At 59.9% G+C, this 13,077-nt stretch overlaps 1 protein-coding gene across 2 annotated transcripts in view; it reads right to left on the bottom strand.

Moving 5' to 3' along the window:
* Nucleotides 1-13,077, bottom strand: part of CABIN1 (calcineurin binding protein 1) — a 125,024-nt gene that overhangs the window by 10,948 nt on the left and 100,999 nt on the right. For both annotated transcript variants that reach the window (XM_034642006.1, XM_034642007.1), the window contains exons 23-25: nucleotides 2,661-2,824; nucleotides 1,709-1,805; nucleotides 463-1,137 (exon numbers count right to left, since the gene is read on the bottom strand). In XM_034642006.1, the coding sequence (XP_034497897.1) occupies nucleotides 463-1,137; nucleotides 1,709-1,805; nucleotides 2,661-2,824 (936 nt within the window). The remainder of the gene's footprint in view (nucleotides 1-462; nucleotides 1,138-1,708; nucleotides 1,806-2,660; nucleotides 2,825-13,077) is intronic.

The raw sequence follows: 13,077 nt of genomic DNA, 5'->3' as shown, positions 1-13,077 counted from the left end.
GCACTGCAGCCACCTTCAGGTGCTGGCCACAAAGGTCTCGGAGGAAGTGACCCAGAGCCTGGCCCCGAGGGGGGATCAGGGGTCCCGTCCCCCTGTGTTGGATGTGATGAGATTTCTGCAAATGGATTCATTTCCTTTAAAGTTGAGAATAGAGTTTTCCAAGGACATTGTTTCCCCTTTTTGTTTTTTCTGTTCTTCCGTGTATTTCCCCAGCTCTCTTGAGCCGCAGTTGACAAAACCGCCCCGTACTTACAGCGTACAACACGAGGACTGGACGTGACCCGAGCTTTTCTGACTCTACAGCACACTCGTGGTAGAAAACCTCAAATGTAGGAACGTGAACAGCGGGGCCGGGGTGGGAATGACTCCTAACAAGCATGGCCCAAGGGCCCTACAGTCCCTCACAGACCGGGAAGGGCCTGCCGTGAGAACAGAACTGCAGGCCTGCCCACGGCCACCCACCTGCTTGATGAGCATGTAGGTCTCGGACATGATTCTCTCGATGCGGCCCAGGTCGTAGGCCACACCCTTCTGGCCCTGCTGCCACACACGGTAGGCATCCAGCAGCAGTGTCTTGCCCGACTCTGTGTCCTCTAGGAGCTTCCTCTTTCGGCTGGGCCGTGTGGGTGGCTCCTCGGGGTGGCTGCCCCCTCTGGCCCCAGGGGTGGTGGCAGGGGCGGCAGCCGGGGCTGGCTGGGCCGATGTGAGCGGGCTGGGTTGTTGCCGGGCACTGATGCTCAGCTCCTCCAAGGAGAGCTCAGTGGGACGGCTCTCGGGGCCACGGTCCCTTGGGGGGCGGCCTGGCTGTGGCGGTGGCGCCCGTTCGGAGTCTGAGCAGCGAGCAGTGGCCTCACCCGTGTCCATGGGCTCGGTAGGCCCTGCCCGGGGACTCTCCTTGTCCTTCCGATCCCCGGCCTGGTCTGTACTGTCTCCTGCCTCCATGGCCACAGGCCGGTGGTTGAGAGGGCCCGCCTTGCCTCCTGGCTCGGCCCCTGGCCCTGAGCCATCAGCCAGAGGGGGCTTCTTGGAGTGGGGGAGGCCTTCTTGACTATCCTCAGGACTGGCCTTGTGGGGGACGTCAGTGGTCATCCTGGCTCCAGGGAGGCCACAGGCCTTGGGCCCTGGGCGTTCTGACCCCTACGAGAAAACCGAAGGTAAAAGACTGTGTCTCTTGTGCTTCTACCACAACAAAGCACCCCTGACACCCAGGGGCCACTCTGGGTCTGGCTGTCTGCTAGTTGGCCCAGGCTGGGCCTTCAGACCCACCTGAGAAAGTCCCTCCCTGCTCTGCTCCTCCAGCCTTGAGAGGACTGATGGGCACTGGAGCTGGTGCTGCTCCAGAAGTGTAGGCCTGGCCTGTGTGGGGATGGCCTTCCTCTAAGTACGGGCCTCAGGGCAGTCCTGGGCGGCTTATGGGGAGGTAACCTGCCAGGGGCCGCCACACAGGCCTGCGGCAGAGCTGAATTCTCCTGTTCTGGGCCCTCACGTGCCCCTCATGCACAGCAGCCTCAGGGAGTGTCACTACTGTCCTTCCTGACCACAAGTCCACATATGCCAAGTGGGTCAGCACCTCACAAAGTGTCTGCCACTTCCTTATTGTACTGACCTTCCCCACTACTTCACAGGTGGGGACATGGGACCTGCCTCACGGCAGTGAAACCAAGGGCCGGGGCCACCACCTGGGAGGGGACAGGGGCCACGGGCATACCTCTGCAAGCTCGCTCAGAGTGTCCTCCAGCACCTTTACAGTGAGGATGAAGGCCCGCTGTGCCAGGACCTGGCGGTCAGCATCTCGCAGATACTTCCTGCAAGCACACGGGGGTGGCCAGAGAAGACGGCAGAGCCTCAGAGCCACACGGCCCTGGATGGTGGCCCTGCCCTGAGAACACCTGCTGGTCCTTCAGCATCCCTTCTGCCTGGGTCCACTCCCCGGAAGCCTTCCCTGAGCCTCCTGCCTCAGCACCCAGCACAGACTGCCCTGGGCCCTCCGGACCTGGCCATGAGCCCCGGGAGCGGGGTGGGCAGGGCCGGGCTGGGCCGAGTGAGAGCTGGGGGCTCTGGCTTCTCTCTGTAAAGCCTGTCTCCAGGGCGCCGCACGCCCCGGCTGAAGGCCCCACCCCAGCTCCTACAGGTGAACGAGATGAGAGAAGGTAAAGTGGTGCAGGTGCAGAGGACGGCTGTTGGCCCAACTGGGCCACACCCCGTCTCCCAGGATCCTCCATAACTCCTGCCAAGTGGCGGCTGCAGCAGGTGTCCCTTGGGCCTACCTGTCCCATCCTGTCTGGCAAAGCGATCCCTGGTTACCTCTGTGGCCCAGGCCCCCCTGTTGCCTGGCTGGTTATACTCGCCTTCACCTGGGGGACCCTGGCTATCACTTGGACACCTGTCTTCCCCACAACTTGACAGCACCCTGAAAGCCCCAAGCTAAAGGGAAGCAGGAGGAAAGGAAGCGGTAGCTTGTCCACAGCCTGTGTTTGCCCCAGGGGCACAGGGCAGGATGTTGTCTAGATACCAGACAGACAGGCCCCTGACTGAAGAGAAGGGCTGGTCTAGGCTCTGGTGAGGGGCTCTAGCCTGCATGTGTGCCCGTGCTCTGACCACGGCAACGCCAGCTGTTCTCATGGGGCCGAGCACACACTAGGCCAGGCGGCTGCACTCACTTGCCCTGGTCCGGGGTCCGCTGCAGCATGGAGGACACCTTCAACAGGGTGCTGTGGTCCCGGAGCTGGGCCAGCACCTTCAGCAGCAGCACAATGGAGCGGTTCATGTGCCAGGCGAAGCTGCCCGGCCGGTCGATCTCGTCCACGGGGATCCGCCAGATGCCCTGTGAGATGGACAGAGGTGGGCGTGTGAGGGGCGCTGCTGCGGCTGGAGCCTGCCACAGGACCGGAGGGCACTCGGACCCCTCTTGCTGTCCTGAGAGGAATGAGTGTGTGGCTACCCCCACCTATTTCCCCCTGCAGGTGGTGGCGTAGGATACACGCACTGTTCTGCACTCTCCTCTTCCGAATGGCTGCATGGCACGTACGTACTTGTTCTGTCCCCAACAAGAAACATGCAGGTCATGCCTAGTCAGATGCAACCAGTGGGAGAAGCCCAGAGCCTCTGTGCCTCCGCACAGGTGCTGACTCAGCCACGGGACTAACTCCTAGGACCAAAAAGATGGGTCAAAATGTGGCCACTGTGAACTTCTGGCAGCTGTCACTGGCCAGACAGGCTCAAGCCTGGCCCCCACCCTTCCCTCCAGCAATGCCCAGAGACTAGAGGGCTGGGCTGAAAATGACCTGCAGCTTGCAGAATGCCCAGGTTCCCTCCAACCTGCCTTTGTCCAGGGTGCACTCCGCCCAGGACCCCCTCCTCCACTTCTCGGCCATCCAACCTCACTGTCTGAAGGCTCAGCTGGAGCAGGGCTGGCTCTGGGGAGCCCCGCCACCATCTCCCTCAGTCTGTGCTCAGCCCACTGCTGCACTGGGCACCCTGCCCATCGGCATCTTCAGGTCTGGTTCCCTGGGGCGTCCCCACACCCAACACAGTGTCTGAGACGTACTGGTCCAGTAGAGGCATGGTGAAGGAAAGGATGACCAAGGGAGAGAATTATAAGTGAAGAGAAATAAGCCTGAGGCCGCAGGGCCTGGGCATTACCTGGACATTAGGAGTTAACATCTCTGGGGCAGGACTTTGGGGCCCTGGAAGGAGCAGGCAGGCTCACAGCTGGCTCCCTGCAGCCAACACCCTAGAAAAATTCCTGCTCAGAAGGGACTGGGGCTGTGAGCAATGCTGCCTCCTCCACCCGGGGCCCCCAGCAGTGTACCCAGGGGGTGCCACCCCCGGGCCCTATTCCCGTGGGTGCTCAGTGACTAAATACATGCTCCAGCAGCCCCGGGAGGGAAGGCAGGGCACCTCCAGCCCTGAGCCACTCAAACAAGAGAGGAGCCTAAAACCCACAGCTCCAAGCCCGGACATCCTCCACGCTGGACACACACCCGCTAACCTCCGAGCAGTCTGGGGTGCTGTGTGAAGGCTGGCAGCCACCCTTCATCCCAAGCAGTACCAGACAAGGCACTAGCTGCTTCCCGGCCTGGACAAAACCAGGAGGCTGAGGCCACCCTCACCCACGGCACCAACACCAATGCTGTATCTTCCCACCGGGCCCAGTGGCTTCTGCAGCAGCTCAGGAAAAGCTGCCACTCTAGAGGACAAGCAGTCTGGCCAGTGTGGCCCTGACACCCTGCCCCCCGATGTGCAGCAGTGGCCGAGAAGGTGCCATCTCTATTGACAGGAGAGGGGGAAAGCCAGAAACACAGCCCGGCCATGTGCCGAGACACAACAGGCATGTGCCAGGGCTGGCCCACGGCCACAGGCCAAGTCCGGGAGCTGGGTGTGACCCTACTGCTCCCGGATCTCACTCCTCCTTAGGGCACAGAGGGGCGTGCCCTGCTCTGCAATGTCAACCATAAGGGCCCAGAAAGACCCTGGATTTCACCGAATGCCTCCCTCTTCCCTCGCTCTGAAGACTCAAAGGAGAGGGGGAGATCACTCTTCCCAGTGCACCTTGATCTGGGGTCAGGAGGTCTCTCCCCAGCTGCCTTATGAGCACCTGGGGGTGGAGGGCGCCTGACGTCCTTTGGGGAGCAATCAGGGAGGATGAATGGAAGACTCACATTTGTTCCTCCAAATCATGTTTGGGGGTGGCTGTGTGAGGAGAAGGGTGCTGACTTTTCTGGACCCTCCCCTAGTAAGTGGCCCTGTTCCTCCCAAGTCACCCCTGCCCTCCATACTAGCTGAGTCAGGGCACAGACTGGGGGAGGGGAGGAGGTCTGAAGCCAGGCCTGCCAGGGATGTGGGGTGAGCCTGGCTGTGGGCAGGGGCAAGGGTTATGGGGCCCCAGATATCATGACAATGTCTCAAGAGGCTCCAGGCACTTGGGGTACATGGGCCCCAATGCCTGATCCCCACAACCTGCCTGGTGGGCACCAGCCTCAGCCTGCACGTCTGGGGAGCTCACCACCTCTGGAGGTGGCCCATTTCATTCTTCATAAATTGTTAGAAAAGGTTTCTTCCACTGTGCTAGAACCCCAGGGTTGTCCTCACACCCCTGCCCCTCCCTGGCATCCCAGCCTGCACCTTGTGCCCCTAACATTCCTGCCCCAGCTTGGGCCTCATCCTGCCTCTTCCTTCCACTCTTGCCTCCAATCCAGCCACCCAGCCTGGGCCAGGACAAGTTAGGAAAAAGATAATGTGGGTGCTCCCTCCCCTGCTTATACCCTTGCCAGCCAGCTTCCTTACCTACTTCAGCTGAAGCCTGAGCCTCACTGGCCTTTGCACCCCTCCTCCCTTGACTCTGGACACTCACCAAGCCTGCCCCCTTACAGAGTTTTGAATTTGATGCTTCTCACTTTTTAGGGTGCCCTCTCACCTCCTCTGTCTAGCCAGCTCTCCTGTGTCCTCTCAAGCCTGGTTGTGATGTCACCTCCTCTCTGAAGCCCTCCTGGCTTGCTGCCCTTCTAAGTCTCTGCCAGGACCACTCAGGGTCAGCCCCTTAGACGGTCAGGGGGTGGGCCTGCAGCTGGGAATGTATCCTAAGTGGGGGCAGGTCTGCTTCAGTTCCAGGGCCCCAGGGACGTGACACAAACCTGGCAGAGCAGGCAAGGTGCCCAGCTTGAGAAGGTGCCTACCCTTCCAGGGTAGGTGGGAAACAATTCTGCTCACAGGGAAATGAATCCTCTTCAGAGCTCTGGGTGTGCACATGAGCCCTGCACTGGAGGGGGCTGGTGGCAGCATGCCTCCTTGCTGATGGCAAGTCAGCAACACGTACACTGAGGGCTGGCAGGACCTGGGGTTGCTCAGAGGCATATGCCTCCAGGCTCCTGGTCAGGAGAGGGCCAGCTCCCCTCTCTCCCATGAAAAAGTGGGGGGCCGAGAAGGCAATGCCAGAGGTAAAACATATTTGGCCCTCTGCAGGGTAGGCCAGGTGACCACAGCAGACTTGGCAGAGAGTGGAGGACATGGGTAGGGTCCCTGCAGAGAGGGAACCCCAAACTCCTGCTCTTGCTCCCAAGTTCTAGAATCAAAGACACAGAGCATTTACCTGTGTGGTTTTTTTCTTGGAAGAGGGATGGGATGTACCAAAATGAGCCAGTAAGCATGCTAAAAACAAAACAAAACAAACAAAAAAAACCCCACAACAACAAAACAAACAAACAAAAAAACACCACTCTGGAGGACTTACCATGTCACCCCCTGGAGTGGGCCAACCTGGGACTGTGAGGGGTGGCCGGGCACTGCTAGTCTCACCAGCAGTCATATGCAGACAGGGGCTGTCACCTACTCATTGAAGCAAGGCAGTGCCTTAGATAAGACACTTTCTGGATGCACAGTGAGCAGGAGTGGGGGTCTGCCTGCCACCTGCGCCCTGTCATGCCACAGCACCACAGGCCTGCCCATCTCACCCTTTGGGACTGCCCTTCCCGCCCCTACCCTTCCTCCTGCACCCCGTTCCTGATTCCCAGGATGCTGCTCCCAGCTGCGCACTAACAAATCCGGTGGCATCAGAGTTCCACAATCATGGACATTTTCAAGCACACTTAGCTGGCTCAAACTGCTCATTGTGTACGTGGGAACCCGAGGCCCACTGAGGGCGGTGAGCCCCCAGCCGCATTGCTGGATGGCAGCCAAGCCCAGAATGCAGGTGGCTTCCCTCCTCACGGCTGGGGCCACTGGGCTACCTTCCACCGCAGCCAGTGACTGAGAGCCTCGCTGAGCGGCCTCTGTACCGGCCAGGAGCGTCCCTGTGCCTGAGAGCCAGACTCCCGAAGGGCTTTCAGCCTATCCCTGAGGAGAGATGAGACCAGTATGCACCCTGTGAGGACAGGTCTACTTGGTACCACATGTCTCGGGGCGTGGTTTGGATCTTTTCACACAAGGGCGCCCTATTAATCCATTTCCCTTCCAGATATGTGCACGCAGCCAGAACATAACCATCTATTTCAGAAAGGCAAGGCTGGAGGACCACACAGATCAGCCAGAGAGTCCGCAGAAATTCAGAAGGGAACCACAGACACCAGAAGCCCCGGGGAGGTTCCTGCAGACATGCAGCCAGTCTCCAGGGACAGCTGGCCTGAGGGTGTGGAGCCACCAGGCAGCATCATAAGCTGGCAGGGTGGCAAGTAAGCCAACGACTCTGCCTTCTGCCTGAGCAGGCAGTGCCGGGCTTCCGTGTTTGCGGCCAGAGCCCCCACGCTACCAGCAGCCCCAAGACAGGTGGGACACTTCCTGCCCCCTACAGAGGGGAAGAAGCCAAAGCACACTCCCACATACTGCCCCTCAGGAGAAGACAGCCCTGCCAGGCCGGGCCTGCTTGGAAGCCCCTCAGAGAACAGGGAGCTCCCGGGGAGCGGACAGGCAGCAGGCGAGGGCTGTCTGCACATGGGACGTAGGGGTACAGCCAGGTTCCACCTGCAGCAGCAGGCGCCACACGTGCAGGCCTCAGGGAGGGTGCAGGGGATGTGCCAGGAGGCATCTGAGCTGGAGGAAGAAGGGGTCTCACGGGAAGGGAGTAGGCAGCAGTGCCCGAGGGGAGGGGCAGCTGGGAGCGACCCGAGGGAGGCCTGCCCTTGGGGGCTGAAGGACAGGCCAAAGCAGGATCACAGAGAAGTGAGGGCAGGAGTGGGAGCCAGGGGGGTGCCTGGGTGGTGCAGTTGTTAAGCGTCTGCCTTCGGCTCAGGGCGTGATCCCGGCGTTATGGGATCGAGCCCCACATCAGGTTCCTCCACTGGGAGCCTGCTTCTTCCTCTCCCACTCTTTAAAGAAAAAAAAAGGAGTGGGAGCCAGGGGCAGCAGGGACCCCATGAAGAGGGTCTGGGATGGGGCTCACCCCCGAGGGAGGAAGGCAGCACTGGTGCTGGGCGGGGCCATGACTCAGGGCCCCTCCTAATTCTTCCCCGTGCCCCACCCAGCTGCCCTCCTGTCCTGTAGCTCTGGCTGCACCCCAAGACTCCCCTCTGCCCAAGTGCAGGCACACACTCAATTCCTGTCTGGGATGATTCCCGCTTGGAGAACTATGGGCAGCTGGGGGTGCACAGCAGCAGCCTCGGAGCACTTAGAAACCCGGGACGTGCTCGAAGCTCCACCCACGTGCAGCTGCTCTGGAGCATCTCAGCCGACCCCCAATGCGTCCAAGTGGTTCCAGGCTCCTGGCTGCCAGATGAGGTCACTGAGACAGACTATAACCACCTGGATAATTCATGGAGCCCCAGACTCTGGGCTGAGCGCTTGATACAAGTTAACAAACCCTTCCTATAGCCTTGAGACTAGGGCATCCTCCTGCTGCTTAAGGAAACAGAGCTTGAAAAGCTGAGCCGCACACTGGGGCAAGCCTGGGGGTTCATGGAGGCCAGCCAGCATGGTTGGGGGTCCTTGGGGACCTTCCCAGGGGAGCCGAGAGCTGGGTTGGTGGAAGGGGTGGGGTGCTGCCAGGCCACCCTACACTCTTGCCCATGAACACACTGTCCCCTCACAAAGGGGGATGGAAAGCAGGGTGAGGCTGGTGCCTGGGCAGGAAGGCCATGAGGCCTTGGCCTCTGGTCACCAAAATCTTGGCAGGTGGCACCTCAGGGATGGACAGCAGATGCCCCCGCTGGCATGGAGGACTGCTCCTGGCTGCCAGGCTAAGGTCGTGCTCACTCCTAAGGCTCATGCTGTCTCCAGCATACTGTGGTCTGGGGGAAGCTTCTTCCTGGAGGGGCAAGGACTCCCCTCCTCCAGATTCCTGATCAGTGTGGGCTGGAGGGCCTTGCCCATCCATACTCCTGGACCCCCTCCCTGCACAGCAGCAGGGCTGCCAGCACAGCCTCTTCCCATGGCTCAGAACCAACTCTGAGGGGCGCCTGGGTGGCTCAGTCGTTGAGCATCTGCCTTCAGCTCAGGGCGTGATCCCGGCAATCTGGGATCGAGCCCCACATCAGGCTCCTCCGCTGGGAGCCTGCTTCTTCCTCTTCCACTCCCCCTGCCTGTGTTCCCTCTCTCTCTGGCTGTCTCTCTCTCTGTCAAATAAATACATAAAATCTTAAAAAAAAAAAAAAAAGAACCAACTCTGAGCTTGGCAGCCCAAAACCACATGCCCAGATACAGTTCTGATTCTCCACGGTAGCTCCAAGTGCCCTGTGCAGGGCCGCTGTTCAGGCCCTCTTGACAGTACACCCCAAGGTCATTCTGGGGCTCCCAGATGCACTCGTCACCTCCATGGATCCCATTTTTCGGTGACAGCTCCCCCTGGGCCTCCTGCACTCCAAGGGGCACAGGCAAAGGCTCCCCAGGGAAACACGGGGCCCGGAAATGCCAAAGCAGAGAAGGAGGCAGGTGGGAGGTGTGGCCCAGTCGGGCTCTGTTCCATCTAAGCAGCACTCAGACCCAGGGCACGGGCTTGTCACTGAGTGAACGAGGCTCAGGCCATGGGGACTGGGTGCAGATTGATCCCTCCCACACCCACACTGGCAGGGACTATGCAAGTGTGTAACCAACCCACCCTCATCTTCCAGAGGGGGAGGTGAGTTCGGACAACCTGCCCGAAGCTACCCAGTGACCTGGTGTGGGGCCAGACAGGGATCAGTCTCCCCCTCTTCAGGTCTCTCCCCCTGTGGTCTCCCTGAATGCTTACAAAGGTACAGAAGGTCAGCAATGTGATCTGTGATTTACAGACTAGACACAGAACCAAGCAGTGATACCAAATCACTTCAGTTTTGAGCCAGGGCCTTTGAAGACCTGAGAACGCCCCTTTGAAAGGGGAGGCGGGAACGGGAACACCTGCTGGCAGACGAATGGGGAGCAAGCGTCCACCACCAGTACCTCTGAGCGTCTCAGAGACTTCATAATCTAGGCCCCTAAGCCCCTGTTTTGGGAATGGCCTCCAGCCTCGGTCTTCCAGAACTCTGCTGGGCTCCTCTTGATGTCCCCTGCTGCCCTACCCACAGGACTCGGGTGTCCCTTCCCCACTCTGCTATTACTGGGGTCATGCCCAGCTGGGGCACCTGGCAAGACTCAAGCAGGAAGACAGAAGAGAAAGTAACCACCCCTGGGAGCACCCAGAAAGGCCACAAAGGAGACTGGCTTGGGTGCCTTGGGGAAAAACTAAGCAGGGAAAGGCAGTGAGATGCCAACAGTACTGTGGGAGACCTAGGGGTGCTCAGACTGCTGAGACAACAGGTGGGCAGCTGGGCAGGTGGCTGTCTGGACCCTCTCCAGTTCACCCCAGGCTGCTGAAGCCAGAGGGGCCTATGTCTGCCTGGGGCCTTCTCAGGGCCTCCCCTACCTGACCAGGGGCTGCTCATAGGATGCTTGAGATCAGTAGCCAGTCCCAAGGACCTGAATCCTGGCCCGCCCCACCACGGCCTCCTGGACTCGGAGCTACCTAGGGTTGGGCAGGAACAACTGTGTCTCTCTTGCTCACTGGCACCTCAGGCCCCCAGAAGAGATCCTGGCCTTCTGGGGGGAAGGGAAGCCCTCCCAAATGAGAGTCAGGCTAGGCAGACAGGGATGTGGCCCCACTGGGCCTGCCTGAGCAGCCTCCAGGAAAGGAATGTTCCAGGGCAAAGCCACAAACCCTGGCCTCCAAGTCCCCTCAACCTCGGTACAGCTCTAGGGTGCCCCTGAGTGAGTCCCAGCATGAACCAAGGCCTGAATAGGCTCTGGAGAGTTTATGTCCCGGATGAATCCCCTTTGGGTGCTGGGGAGGCCCAACTCAGGAGCTGCTCCAGAGCAGCCTCTGGGTCTCCCAGGGCAGATCAGCCTGGCAACTGCACAGAAAGCCAAGTGCATCCCAGGAACCAGGAGTCTCGTGGATGGGTCAGGCACACCCACCAGAGGGGTTCCCTACTAGTAGGAGAGAGAGACACACATGCATCCAGGGTGAGGGGTGAGAAGAAATGGTTGGTATAGGGAGCAACGGGCTGAGAGAATAAGGACTTTGGGGAGGGGGTGTTCAGGGAAAGCCAGAGAAAAGCCAGGAAGGAGTAGGGGGCAGAGGAGGAGCCTCTGTCAAGGGGGGAGGAAATGGGCAACCCCCTAGGGTTGACCTTATCACCCAGAGTATCCTGAGCAGGAGAACAAAGGAGTGTGGCTTTGTTCTTGTCTTTGTTTTTTCGGAGCTTGTAATTTTTATCTTAAATTTTAACTCGGTAAACAGAGCACAGGTATTTTTTTTAATCATCAAAAACTCCTGTCATTTAAAATGATGACAGCACATCACCCCACAGGTGTATCCAAACCCATCCAGTCCCCTCCTGGTGGGCACCTGGGCCTAGTCTTTAGAATTATTATGAACAATGCTGGCTGAACAGCCTTCCCCACAGATCTTTTCTCCTTCTCCTTGGAATGGATCCCCCAGAAGGGACAAAAGAGTAGGTACGCAGCAGCAGTAGCAGGGCCTGGGTGCTGACTTATGACAGGAGGTGTGTGCTGCACGAGGGTGGGGGGTGGACGGACCATCATCCTAGGCCTTCCCAGTCCCCAGTTAGCCCCACGTGCCACAGTATGACCAGTGAACAGGCTTCCCAGGGCTGCTCAGCTCCAACATTCCTATTCACAGAAAACACAGTGCTGTGAGCACCCAAGGGAGAACCCATTCCCCCCGGCAGAGGGATTCCTGCAGCGCCCCCCCCCCTGGCATGGGTGCAGTGGTGACTCAGCGCTCCAAATAGGCAAGGGCGGGCAGCCTGCTGGCATCCCATTCCCAGGAGCAGCGGGCTTGGGGCTGTGGGAGCAAGCTGCTTCCAGCCGAGGACCTGCTTCCATGCGGGTGATGAGCTGGAGAGAGCAAGGGAGCCCCTCCGTAGGGAAGGGTGCTGGGGTAGATTAGGGCCTCTCCTCCCAGAGAAGCATAAAAACTTCCCACAGGCTAGCCTCAGTGAGGCAGCCAACTGACCCAAAGCTGAGCGAGGACAGAATCTGGACCCTTGGCCCTCAGGTCAGGAGCAGCCTTGGAGAGAACACCAGCATCCTCCAAAATCTTAGGGAGAGACCTGTCGCTGGCAAACCCATATGAACCTCCCAAACAGCAAGACTACTTGGAGAGGGTGTGTAGGGCTGCACTTGGTGGCTGTGAGCCCCAGCGGCCAATGGTACTGACAAGGTGCCTGTCCAGCTTCTCCAACATGGGATATCAATTTAGAGCTCACAGGGAGAGACTTGTCTTACAGCCAGCAGGGAGCTGGAAGTATGGTAAAACTCAGACTACTCTGCTCTTCCCACTGCACCCCGCCTGTTCCCAAGTAAGGTGAATATCACAGACATCGCCAGGCTCGCAGGGCAGCACCTCTCCCGCAGCTGGCCCAGACAGCTCCATCTCCTTCAGGGGCCACCCTCCTCAGGAGTCCTGAGGCCTTTGGAGCCAAGACTCCACATTTTCCTGATGCCCCCAAGAGCGAAGGGCCCTGCCCCCGCCCCAACACTTGGAGCCACTGTCCTGCTCCAAGCCTAAGGTTGGCGGCACAGCCAAGGGTAGGCTAGGTTGAACACCCCTGGGGGCAGGAAGTCCTGCAGCTTCCACTGCAAACCCACCAGGGCCCGCCTCTTTGGCCGCAGGGCCGTACAGAAACCGCCAGAGGCGCCATCGCCCTCCACCCAGCCAGCAGTCCTGGCTGGGCTCCCGAGGGCAAGGGATTCCCCGCGCCATCCACAGGTAATGAGTCCCCAGCACAGGCAGGGTTTGGGGAAGCCTGCAATTTGCCTGCAGCTGGCGCCCGCCCGCTTCCAGCCTCTTCTACCAAATGAGACGTCGCACACTAGGTCCCCAGAACTGCTGGCTACCCCTCCCCTCCCCCTCCCGCGGAAAAGCAGAAACGACAAACAACTAAGTGCGTGGGGGTAGCCTAGCCTGCAACTCCACCGCGGCCCCGCCTGCGTGTGCCGCACCCCTGTCCCGCGCCCCCGCCCCGCGCCCCTCTGCACCTTCCCTCCCACTCCGCCGCGGGGCAAGGTCCTGGCCCAGCTCCGGGCTCGGAGCAGGCTAGGCGCTCACAAACCGCTGGCACCATCCTCCCGCCCCCGCACAGCAGCTATTTATAGCTGGGGAAGCACCGCGCC

Source organism: Ailuropoda melanoleuca, chromosome 14, assembly GCF_002007445.2.
Source record: "Ailuropoda melanoleuca isolate Jingjing chromosome 14, ASM200744v2, whole genome shotgun sequence".
Taxonomy (NCBI): domain Eukaryota; kingdom Metazoa; phylum Chordata; class Mammalia; order Carnivora; family Ursidae; genus Ailuropoda; species Ailuropoda melanoleuca.
Note: the sequence above shows the minus strand (reverse complement) of the source record. Positions and strands in the feature narration are given on the sequence as shown.